Source organism: Pimephales promelas, unplaced genomic scaffold (genome assembly GCF_988280905.1).
Source record: "Pimephales promelas unplaced genomic scaffold, fPimPro1.hap1.1 HAP1_SCAFFOLD_65, whole genome shotgun sequence".
Taxonomy (NCBI): Eukaryota; Metazoa; Chordata; class Actinopteri; order Cypriniformes; family Leuciscidae; genus Pimephales; species Pimephales promelas.
This window is the reverse complement of record NW_028297303.1, coordinates 91,669-103,120: the sequence shown is the minus strand read 5'-3', so window position 1 is coordinate 103,120 and position 11,452 is coordinate 91,669. Positions and strand designations below refer to the sequence as shown.

Here is an 11,452-nt window from a genome sequence, read left to right as displayed (position 1 = left end):
TGGGCTGTGTCCTCCAGGTTTGAGAAAGAAATGAGTTGGCGGAAAGCAGAAAACCGGATAATGCGGACAACCTTGACAACATTGAAGGGAAAAGATATCGCCTATGGGGTCAAACCCTGTTCCCTGTCTGCATCTGCTGAAGAAAGGGAGTGGACACACTTTGCTGGAAAACTGAGAGTGCCCTATAGACATTGGAGATGCACCAGTTCTTGACACAAGAGATCAAGAATGAAAATAAGTTGTGGCAAGAAGGTATGAATCAATTCCAGTGAAGGAGGCTTGATCACAGCTGCCAAAACTATGGAGCGCTTCACGGATTTGCGTGTCATCCTTTCGCAGGGGCCATGCTAATCTTCTCTGTATCGATCCAATTTTAGTATATGTGCTGCCTTAGCAAGCACGAGGCCAACTGTCCCGCTCAAGGAATATGTACCCCTCGGGTTCCAGCGAGCCATCACCAAGGTGGTAGGGCAAGCGAGCCATCTACTGAAAGAATGGGTTGGGTAGACTTATCTATGATACCAAACTACAAGCTCTGAATGGGCTGTGTCCTCCAGGTTTTCGAGGAAGAAATGAGTTGGTGGAAAGCAGAAAACCGGATAATGCGGACAACCTTGACAACATTGAAGGGAAAAGATATCGCCTATGGGGTCAAACCCTGTTCCCTGTCTGCATCTGCTGAAGAAAGGGAGTGGACACACTTTGCTGGAAAACTGAGAGTGCCCTATAGACATTGGAGATGCACCAGTTCTTGACACAAGAGATCAAGAATGAAAATAAGTTGTGGCAAGAAGGTATGAATCAATTCCAGTGAAGGAGGCTTGATCACAGCTGCCAAAAATATGGAGCGCTTCACGGATTTGCGTGTCATCCTTTCGCAGGGGCCATGCTAATCTTCTCTGTATCGATCCAATTTTAGTATATGTGCTGCCTTAGCAAGCACGAGGCCAACTGTCCCGCTCAAGGAATATGTACCCCTCGGGTTCCAGCGAGCCATCACCAAGGTGGTAGGGCAAGCGAGCCATCTACTGAAAGAATGGGTTGGGTAGACTTATCTATGGTACCAAACTACAAGCTCTGAATGGGCTGTGTCCTCCAGGTTTTCGAGAAAGAAATGAGTTGGCGGAAAGCAGAAAACCGGATAATGCGGACAACCTTGACAACATTGAAGGGAAAAGATATCGCCTATGGGGTCAAACCCTGTTCCCTGTCGGCATCTGCTGAAGAAGGGGAGTGGACACACTTTGCTGGAAAACTGAGAGTGCCCTATAGACATTGGAGATGCACCAGTTCTTGACACAAGAGATCAAGAATGAAAATAAGTTGTGGCAAGAAGGTATGAATCAATTCCAGTGAAGGAGGCTTGATCACAGCTGCCAAAAATATGGAGCGCTTCACGGATTTGCGTGTCATCCTTTCGCAGGGGCCATGCTAATCTTCTCTGTATCGATCCAATTTTAGTATATGTGCTGCCTTAGCAAGCACGAGGCCAACTGTCCCGCTCAAGGAATATGTACCCCTCGGGTTCCAGCGAGCCATCACCAAGGTGGTAGGGCAAGCGAGCCATCTACTGAAAGAATGGGTTGGGTAGACTTATCTATGGTACCAAACTACAAGCTCTGAATGCGCTGTGTCCTCCAGGTTTTCGAGAAATAAATGAGTTAGAGAAAGCAGAAAACCGGATAATGCGGACAACCTTTACAACATTGAAGGGAAAAGATATCGCCTATGGGGTCAAACCCGGTTCCCTGTCGGCATCTGCTGAGAAAGGGAGTGGACACACTTTGCTGGAAAACTGAGAGTGCCCTATAGACATTGGAGATGCACCAGTTCTTGACACAAGAGATCAAGAATGAAAATACGTTGTGGCAAGAAGGTATGAATCAATTCCAGTGAAGGAGGCTTGATCACAGCTGCCAAAAATATGGAGCGCTTCACGGATTTGCGTGTCATCCTTTCGCAGGGGCCATGCTAATCTTCTCTGTATCGATCCAATTTTAGTATATGTGCTGCCTTAGCAAGCACGAGGCCAACTGTCCCGCTCAATGAATATGTACCCCTCGGGTTCCAGCGAGCCATCACCAAGGTGGTAGGGCAAGCGAGCCAACTACTGAAAGAATGGGTTGGGTAGACTTATCTATGGTACCAAACTACAAGCTCTGAATGGGCTGTGTCCTCCAGGTTTTCGAGAAATAAATGAGTTGGCGGAAAGCAGAAAACCGGATAATGCGGACAACCTTGACAACATTGAAGGGAAAAGATATCGCCTATGGGGTCAAACCCTGTTCCCTGTCGGCATCTGCTGAGAAAGGGAGTGGACACACTATGCTAGAAAACTGAGAGTGCCCTATAGACATTGGAGATGCACCAGTTCTTGACACAAGAGATCAAGAATGAAACTAAATAGTGGTAGAAAGGTATGAATCAATTCCAGTGAAGGAGGCTTGATCACAGCTGCCAAAAATATGGAGCGCTTCACGGATTTGCGTGTCATCCTTTCGCAGGGGCCATGCTAATCTTCTCTGTATCGATCCAATTTTAGTATATGTGCTGCCTTAGCAAGCACGAGGCCAACTGTCCCGCTCAAGGAATATGTACCCCTCGGGTTCCAGCGAGCCATCACCAAGGTGGTAGGGCAAGCGAGCCATCTACTGAAAGAATGGGTTGGGTAGACTTATCTATGGTACCAAACTACAAGCTCTGAATGGGCTGTGTCCTCCAGGTTTTCGAGAAAGAAATGAGTTGGCGGAAAGCAGAAAACCGGATAATGCGGACAACCTTGACAACATTGAAGGGAAAAGATATCGCCTATGGGGTCAAACCCTGTTCCCTGTCGGCATCTGCTGAAGAAGGGGAGTGGACACACTTTGCTGGAAAACTGAGAGTGCCCTATAGACATTGGAGATGCACCAGTTCTTGACACAAGAGATCAAGAATGAAAATAAGTTGTGGCAAGAAGGTATGAATCAATTCCAGTGAAGGAGGCTTGATCACAGCTGCCAAAAATATGGAGCGCTTCACGGATTTGCGTGTCATCCTTTCGCTCTATGTCCCGCGATCTTCTCTGGATGCCGGCCAATCAGCAGCTCGTGCTGTCGAGCCTTTGTCGAGCGTTTTCAGTTTTGGGCCAATCAGAAAGCTCGGATTGTCGAGCGTTTTCAGTTATGGGCCAATCAGAAAGCTCGGATTGTCGAGCGTTTGTCGAGCGTTTTGGGCCAATCAACGGTTAGTATACTCAAGCTTTTGTCGAGCGTTTTGGGCCAATAAACGGTTAGTATACTCAAGCGTCATAGCAACCAACTCAAACGGAAGAGTGTGACGGTTACGACTGACTGAGTGAGTAAAACAAAAATAAATAGAATATTACGAATGTACAGACATTGTCTTCCCAGAGTACTTTTACAATGTACTGACATGGAATTTGTCGATGTATTATTACGTCTCTCCGTCGATCACTGGTTTTTATATTTAAAGAAACGTTAACGTATGTTAGTTAATTAACGTCAACGTCAGGCGTCCTGTTTACACATTTAAACAATATTTACACTTGTCTGATCAAAGATTTAATACGTTTTGAGAGATCGCTAACATGTAATGTAATGCAATCCATTAAAAATTAATGGGACAACATGTGGCGATCTCTGAAAACAAAATTAAATTATGAAAAGACTATACATTTAGTATCTTTAGACCCTTAAGATTATAATATCACCACGTGAAATCAATTATAAAGTTTAAGTGTATCTTTTATGCATTAACAATAAGCCTGTTTATTTAATGGCTGCCAATGCACCCTAGGGTCATTATTTACCTGTTGATTATTAATTTGTTAACGTTAATATTTCAATAATAGTGAATGTGTAGTTCTTGTATATCATTAATCTTATGTGTGATAGTCCTGTTAATATGGCAATTAATATATAGCTGCTAGTTTAACCTGTAATGCTCATCTAATGCTGTGCTGTGCCATTTGTTGTTGAAGATATGTCTTTAGCAAATTTAAAATTCACGGCCTCGCAGCAGCTTATCCTGCGGGCCTCTGATGAGGCGTTGGCCTTCATCGCCTCTAAGGGGCCACGCGGGACCGCCGCTGCTGCGAGGGCCAAGAAGCCGGAGGAGGTGGAGAAGGAGGCCCAAGCCCACGTCGTCTCCAAGGGCGGTGACCCTGGTGACCCCATGCTGGTGCTGGGCTGCCACAGCATCCAGTTTGGGAAGTACCAGGGTCAAACTTTCCGTTGGCTCCTGGAGAACGACGTGGGCTACATCACGCAGTTGGTTGCCAGCCACCAGCGGGAGCGGGAGAAAAGTGCCTCCGACAGCCCCCTTATGGCCAACAAGGACGCACTCGCCCGGTACTCGTGCGCCCACCCTGCTTTTGTGGAGCAGCTGAGGTTCCACCGGGTGCACGAGGAGGCCCGGGCCCGTGCCACTCAGCCCGGGTGTGAGGGCGAGGCGCTTGTTGGCTTTGGGGACTTCAAGGAGGCCACCCTGAAGGACCTGTACGAGTCTACAGGAAAAAAGCAGAAGACGTAAGTCCAGTTGTGGTGAAGGGCAGGGTGCTGTGACTTGTTGATATGCGTGTTAATCTTTGATCATTGTCTTGCAGCTTTGTCAAGTGGCTTCGGCGGAAGATACCGCAGCCTGGGACCTCAATGGACGCCGCCAGGAAGTACATCCTGGGCCGAGACAAGGAGCAGTCGGCAGAGGTGGCTGCTACCCCCCCACCTCTGAGCAGCAGCAGCAGCAGTGGCCCCAGCAAGGCTGCTGCTTCCACCGGGCTGCCGCCACGCAAGCCGACCGCTCCCATGTTCTCGGCCCTACTGGGAAGGCGTCCAATGGCCCCAGGTGAGCTGCAGGCCAAGGTCAGGAAGCTGATGACCACACCAGCACGGCCTGCAGTTCCAGGTATATCTCTTTCTTTCTCTTTAACACAACAGTGGTTCGGTGTAAAGGATTAACTAACCATTGCCCTCCCACCCCACAGCGGTGTCTACATCCGCCAGAGACCAGCGCCCCTCGGTTCCGCCGCCTTCCCCCCCCACAGAGGTGACGGACGAGGAACTGGTCCAGATGGCCACTGACTTAGAAACGGGTAATTGGCACCACACTGGACGTGTCACACTGCAACATTTGCCCTCAATATATATTATTCTGGCAGTATTTTAGCATTAACTGTAATGGTTTCATTTACTGGTCTCTACAGCTGATGCTTGAAGATCAAAGGTAAGTTTGGAAGGTAATGTAGCCGTCTTTGTCGGTGGTAGATGTGTAGAACGTAGTGGTAATGTAGATTTGCTTCACTTGGCCCTGCTTCACCTCTCAACATCCACCTTGTAGCACTAAACCATCTGCTCTATCACTGGCATGCTGTATGTCATCTATTCACTTGCATGCTACACACCATTTAATTACTGGTATGCTGCACGTCATCTAATCACTGGCATGCTGCACGTCTCACTTAGTCTTGCCTGCCTGTGGCTGATGCCATTTTGTTGTGTGTGTGTGTGTGTGTGTGTGTGAATGTGTCTGCAGCTCACGTACAGGTCCTTCAGACGCTCCCGCTGGTGGTGAGGCCTCCATCCCCACCTCCTCCGGCACTGTCCTACATCCCTCCCCCACCACCACCACCACCTCAAGTTGCGGCTGCTCCACCTAGCCTCGCGTTTCCTGTGCGGGCTCCGGCGTTGACCAGGGAGGAGCCCTGTCGCGTCTCCGTGGAGGAGACGCCATCCGGGGAGGCCACCCTGGCACCAGCGCCGGCAAAGAGGAAGAGGAAGGAGAGGAAAGTGGAGCAGCCCGCAACACCCACTCCTGCTTCGGCTGAGGTACAAACACACGCTCACACACCTGGCCCGTACTCATGGACGGCACAACTCAGTGAAGTTGACTGTCAATCTGCATGTAGCACCTCCTCTCAGCCTCCTGACTGTTTGTTTGTTTCACAGTCCCGGTTGCCTGAGAGCTGGCGGACAGCTCTCACCGTGGAAGAGCAGGAGTGGATCGGCCGGGAGCTGTTCAAGCCAGACAGCGAGGGGAGGACCAAACTCACCACAGACCTCAAGCTGTGGTGGGACCCTCCTCAGCCCCGGCCGAGTTACTCTCAGCCACCCGCCTCACCAGCTGCCTTCTTCGCGTGTCGGCTGTTCCTCTGGGTGCCCCTGCGTCTGTGGGGCGTCCGGCCGACATGCTGTAATAGGGCCCTCACAAAGTGTGGGCTCTACAGGACCATCCGGAGGGTCCTGGACATCGACGGCTGGTACTTGATGGCCACCGAGTACCTGGAGTGCCGTCGGTGTAAGAGGAAGGTAGCTGCCTGGTCGCAGGAGGTCGTGGGTCAGCTGGGTGAGGGGCATCGCGCCCTCTTCCCGGCAATCCTCACCTACAAGTAAGTATCTGTCTAAAAACCTTGTTGTGTCTGTGTGTGGCTCTTGTGTAACACATGATGTACTCCTCTCTGTAGACTTGCCTGCGACCGGCGGGTAATCATCCAGCTGCGTGAGCGTACTCGGGGGAACAGCGCCACGCAGCTGTACAAAAAACTCTGTGAGGCACACACAGAGGCCTGGATGCGGCGGTCCATACACTACCTCAGCGTCATGGAGCCCTTCACGTCGCAGGGTGTCGTGCGCATGTGCACCCCACCACCAAAACCGCCACCCGTGCCCCAGTACGCGTGGCTGTTATTGGTGTACTGCCACGACATCCTCTCCCGCCTGGAGGACGTGAAGGCCCGGGTCACCTCCGTCTTTGGTAGGGTTTTGAAGATGGACTCTACCAAGAAGGTAAATGTGGTGCTATATATGTATATACACTATATAGTTTGTACTATTATCGACATACATACTAATTTAACACGCGCTCACTCGACATACATACTAATATAAATACTAATATATATACTAATATATATATATATATATATATATATATAAATAAGTGTGGTGTGGAGTATCATGCTCTGGCTATGTGCGTGCAGCCTTACTGAGATGCTTTATCCTTTAAAACAGGTGACCCGGAAGCTCTCCGGTGCTGCCGCCCAGACCGCAGCATGGGCAACGAACGTCGGCAACGAGCACGGACAGGTGCTCATGTCCGTGCTCACGGACACCGAGGGTGCCGGCCTGTTGCCCATGGCTGAGGGGTTGATGCGGCGGTATCGGGACGCTGGGGTGGAGCCACCTCAGCTCCTCTACGTCGACCGGGACTGTTGTTCGTCCCACGGGAGATCCAAGGCAGCTGACGTGTTCGGGAAGTGGGACAAGCTGGTGGTCCGGCTGGACATCTGGCACCTGATGCGCCGGTTTGCGTCAGGTGTGTTGTGGCAATAACAATAATTAAACAAATAGCATTTCAGTAAGAGACATCATGGTTCCATAACTTTTGATATAACATGCATTTTTCCATAACAGGTGTCACCACTGAGAGCCACCAGCTGTATAAACCCTTCCTGCAGCAGCTGTCTTCGTGCATCTTCCTGTGGGACCCAGAGGACACAGCCCGGTTGCTCAAAGCTACGAAGAGGATGCTTGAGGCGCAGGGGATGACCTTCTCGTCCGACGCCGGAGTGTGGAGGCACGTCAGCCGCAAGAACATGGCTCTCCATTGCCGTCGCCGCACGCGTGGAGCGGCGGAGACGGAGCGGCTGATCGGTGACCTCCTGGAAACCTTCGGCGGTGCCAGCGGACGAGACACCATGGGGATTTCCCTGCTGGACCAAGACCGCATCCAGAAGATCTGGAAGGAGCAGCGGCGCCACCTCCAGTGCATCCAGGACCCGCCGGGCGTGGAGCTGTACACTGAGACCGGCAGGATGACCAAGGGGGGGATCAGCCTGCCGGTGTACCGTTGTGCACGAGGCTCCACGTCCCTGGAGTCGTTCCACCTGCATCTCAACCGCTTCATTCCAGGTAGACCACACGTTTCACTGTCACGTCAATCTTTCACTGTCATCGACTCGCTGTCGTTCACATTGTGTGCACTGAATAAACTGCTAAACAGATCTGTGTTCCTCCGCAGGAGAAAGTGCCAATCCCTGGCACTTCCAGGCATTTCTCCTGGAGGGGTTGACGCGGTGGAACACAGACAGGGCGGCGTCCGTGGCACAGGAGGGACGGCCGCTGCTCCGCTCCTACAATGGCCCCCTGCAGCACTCTCTTGATCAGCTCAGCCAAAGGGTGCTTGGCGTGAGTGTGGTCAAGGATTACACCAAGCCCAGGGAGTACACTGGTAAGAACACTCAAGCCACCGCGCTTACACGTGTCCACACTGAATGATACTTGTACCTGACTGACTGTTGTTGTACTTCAGGGGAACTCATCGGCATCGAGTACCTGTACTCCCAGACGGGCAGAGTGCTGCAGGACGTCAGCTTGGACCCTGACATTCCGGACGCGGGGGGGGACGTTCCCCATCTCGTCGAGGATGACGAGCTCGCCGACGGCCAGGAGGTGGATGACCTCACCCTCCACGTGCCTGGCGAGTTCCTAGATCCTCTGACGGACCCGCGGTCAGGGCGACCGGCTGACGCACCCGCGCCCGAGCCATCCAGTCCGACCGGTGCCCCCGAGCCCGCACCCCACTCCCCCGGCCGGTCCTCGCCAGAGCCTCAGCAGGCTGCTGAGGTAAGCACGACTGTAGTGCATCCCGCATCACCCAAAACGGCGCTTGCTCTGTTCTATCCAACTGACTTATTTCTTTCTCCATTTTTTCTTGTGTGTCTGCAGGACTACAGAGGACCAGATGACCAGCCAGGGTACCTGGCCGTGGTCCAGTTGGCCACGGCCTTGGTGGGGTTGCGTCACGACCCGGCCTTGTCCGAGGGGAGGGTAGATGAGCTTATCAGGCTCTACGAGGCCCTGTCACCGTACGACAGGGCCCGAGTAGTTTACCCTCCCCGCTACAGGGACAGGCCAGCTCAGGGGCGCTTCATGGCAGCGAAGCCAAGCCACACCAGTATACCTGGTGTGGAAAGCTTGAGGCGGTAAGGCTACACTTCCATCATACATATCCCTGATGTACACACCAGCTGCTCTATGTAATGTTGCCCATTATCTTGCTCATATCTGTCATTGTTTTTGTCCATTGTCCACAGCTGCCTGGTCGGAGAGACCTCTGGACCTGCCAGCAGTCCCAGCGCAAGCCGGCTGGTAGAGGCAGTATGCGCCCAGCTCTGCCGCTTGATCCCCTCGGGCAGCCGTGCACGCGGTGCCCGGAGGTCGCGGTGGGAGAGCATACTGCTTCGGTACCAGCACATCCGGGACCTTGTGCTGGGCCACCAGAGGCTGATGGCTCGGGCGCCCATTCAGCTCTTTGAGCTGAATGCCAGGACCCTCTCGCTGTGGTATGTTTGATGCTTTTGATGGTATTGATGAATTGCATGCTCTTAAAATTGTACATGTAACTAAAATACTATGTTGAAATCCGTTCTCAGGTTCACCAGGACGCAGCGGGAGAAGGAGAGGACTGTGCTCACTTCAGGCGTTGCAGCAGAGGGACGACCACCGGCGGCGGCAGCGGGCTCGGCGACGGCGCCGGGCCCAACAGCAGCGGCGGATCGTCCTCCGGCAGCAGCAACAGGCCAGGCGACGACAGCAGCGCCAAGGGTGGTGGGACCTCCGGCAGCAGCACCGGCTGTGGCAGCACCGGTGCCTGTTTTGCCAGCGCCAGTGTGCCCACTGGCGCCTTTACCGCCTGCCCCCTCAGCTGTTGTCCTGGCCATACCACCAGCTGCTGCGGCTGCAACAGGACCTTTTTCGATGACACAGCCTCTCTTTCTGGACCTCTCACTGCCCCAGCAGAGCGTAAGGGTGCTCCCCATACCTACGCTCCCTCGGACAACGCCAGCTCCACACATCCTCCCTCTGCCTCTGGCCGCCGCACATCACGCCGGCCCTCTGCCTCCTGCTCCGCCTCCTCAGCCTCGCTCTGTGTACAAAACTGAGTGGCTGAGGAGGAAGAGGGCTGAGCAGAGGGCAGCAGCAGGAGCAGGAGCAGGAGCAGTCGTTGCTGCCCGGGCCGGCGTGCCACAAGAACAAAAGTGCAGGACATGCGGCCAGCCAAAGCGGAGGGAGACTGGACACACCCGCTACGGCAATGTACATTTTTGCTCTGCCGCCGCAGCGGGTAAGAGTGTGGAGGAGTGGCTGAGGGAGATGAAGGACAAGGAAAAGGGTCGAGCCCCGGACTGATTTTGCATTCTCGCTGGGGCAGGTGTATATAGTTGTTTGTGTTTTTTTTTTGTTTGTTTGTTTGTTTATTTTTAAAGACATTGACTTTACCCTCCACATGGACCGGGACCTTGCCGCGGTGTGGAGGCTTCTTACAAACACCGGTCCACACCTGTCACAATTTTTCTACAGCACAGTGACACTATGCTTGAAAAAACATTGTGTATCCCATTCACACCTGTATAACATTGCCATGCCTTTGTACTATACTGATTCTTTGCACTGACAAGTTTTATAGGCCTATACTGTGTGTCTTCTGCCTATCATATGGCTTAAGAAAAAGAAAAGATAACATTGTCTGTCCCATTCACACCTGTATAACACATTGTCATGCATTTGTGCTGTTATGATTTTATGCGCTGACAAGTTATATAGGTCTTTTGGACATGTGGGTATGTTGAACAATGTGGTCATTGTCTTTGGAGTTACGTTGCACTGGCTTTGTTGCCGCCGCGTTGGTACTTCACACTGTATGCTGCTGCGTTATGTATCCATGCATGTCTGTAATGAGCCCTTATATTATATCAATGCCACTGTCTGCATCAATACAACTGTTCTCAATACCACTGTCTGCATCAATACCACTGTTCTGCATCAATACCACTGTCTGCATCAATACCACTGTTTTATTGTATTGTATTTTGAAATAAATAATCTATTTCACACTGTAGTCTACTGCTGCTGCTGTTTGGTGTTTTCTGCATCTATACAATCATCATCAACAACTGATATGTTATTGATAATTTTTATTTAAATATCAAAAAAATATTTCTATATACATATATATATATATATATATATATATATATATATATATAAAATGTGCAGAAAAAGGTGAAACAATATAAATACAATATGTTCAACAACAAATTTTAATATCTATCCAGAAAAGGGTGAAACAAAATAAAAAGGTTAGACAATGTGAATACAATATATTATTTAACATACATGTCTATGCAGAAAAAGGTGAAACAATATAAATACAATATAATGTTTAACACAAATATAATGTTTAACACAACAGATTTTAATATCTATGCAGAAAAAGGTTAAACAAATAATACACGTCATGTTACCTTAACGTATACACATGAAATAGGCATGATATATGTAAAAAATTAATGTTTGATATTTGTGCTTCGGGCGGGATTCGATCCTGCGTTTTGATGGTCTCGTTTGTACCTCGTTTGTGCGACTGGGCATGCGCGAAGGCGCTAATGCGCCTG

At 50.8% G+C, this 11,452-nt stretch overlaps 2 protein-coding genes and 5 non-coding genes across 7 annotated transcripts; 2 read left to right on the top strand and 5 right to left on the bottom strand.

Annotated features, from left to right (window-relative positions):
• Positions 1-294: 294 nt before the first annotated feature.
• On the bottom strand, positions 295-401 carry LOC148961408 (U6 spliceosomal RNA). The gene has a single exon (XR_016154431.1). It is a non-coding gene; the product is annotated as a U6 spliceosomal RNA (small nuclear RNA).
• Positions 402-836: 435 nt separating this feature from the next.
• LOC148961407 (U6 spliceosomal RNA) lies at positions 837-943 on the bottom strand. The gene has a single exon (XR_016154411.1). It is a non-coding gene; the product is annotated as a U6 spliceosomal RNA (small nuclear RNA).
• Positions 944-1,378: 435 nt separating this feature from the next.
• On the bottom strand, positions 1,379-1,485 carry LOC120476348 (U6 spliceosomal RNA). Its single transcript, XR_005622129.1, has one exon. It is a non-coding gene; the product is annotated as a U6 spliceosomal RNA (small nuclear RNA).
• A 433-nt stretch (positions 1,486-1,918) lies between these two features.
• Positions 1,919-2,025, bottom strand: LOC120476347 (U6 spliceosomal RNA). Its single transcript, XR_005622128.1, has one exon. It is a non-coding gene; the product is annotated as a U6 spliceosomal RNA (small nuclear RNA).
• Positions 2,026-2,459: 434 nt separating this feature from the next.
• On the bottom strand, positions 2,460-2,566 carry LOC148961406 (U6 spliceosomal RNA). The gene has a single exon (XR_016154409.1). It is a non-coding gene; the product is annotated as a U6 spliceosomal RNA (small nuclear RNA).
• A 1,200-nt stretch (positions 2,567-3,766) lies between these two features.
• LOC148961405 (uncharacterized) lies at positions 3,767-5,524 on the top strand. The gene is made up of 4 exons (XM_089128158.1): positions 3,767-4,529; positions 4,607-4,905; positions 4,985-5,092; positions 5,204-5,524. Exons 1-4 carry the CDS (start codon positions 3,985-3,987, stop codon positions 5,212-5,214), a joined length of 963 nt encoding a protein of 320 aa, XP_088984284.1. The 5' UTR covers positions 3,767-3,984; the 3' UTR covers positions 5,215-5,524.
• Positions 5,525-5,659: 135 nt separating this feature from the next.
• LOC148961404 (uncharacterized) lies at positions 5,660-10,896 on the top strand. Its single transcript, XM_089128157.1, has 10 exons — positions 5,660-5,825; positions 5,946-6,385; positions 6,461-6,782; positions 7,008-7,311; positions 7,410-7,907; positions 8,017-8,226; positions 8,308-8,621; positions 8,724-8,980; positions 9,092-9,340; positions 9,431-10,896. Exons 2-10 carry the CDS (start codon positions 6,264-6,266, stop codon positions 10,185-10,187), a joined length of 3,033 nt encoding a protein of 1,010 aa, XP_088984283.1. The 5' UTR covers positions 5,660-5,825; positions 5,946-6,263; the 3' UTR covers positions 10,188-10,896.
• The last annotated feature ends 556 nt before the right edge of the window (positions 10,897-11,452 follow it).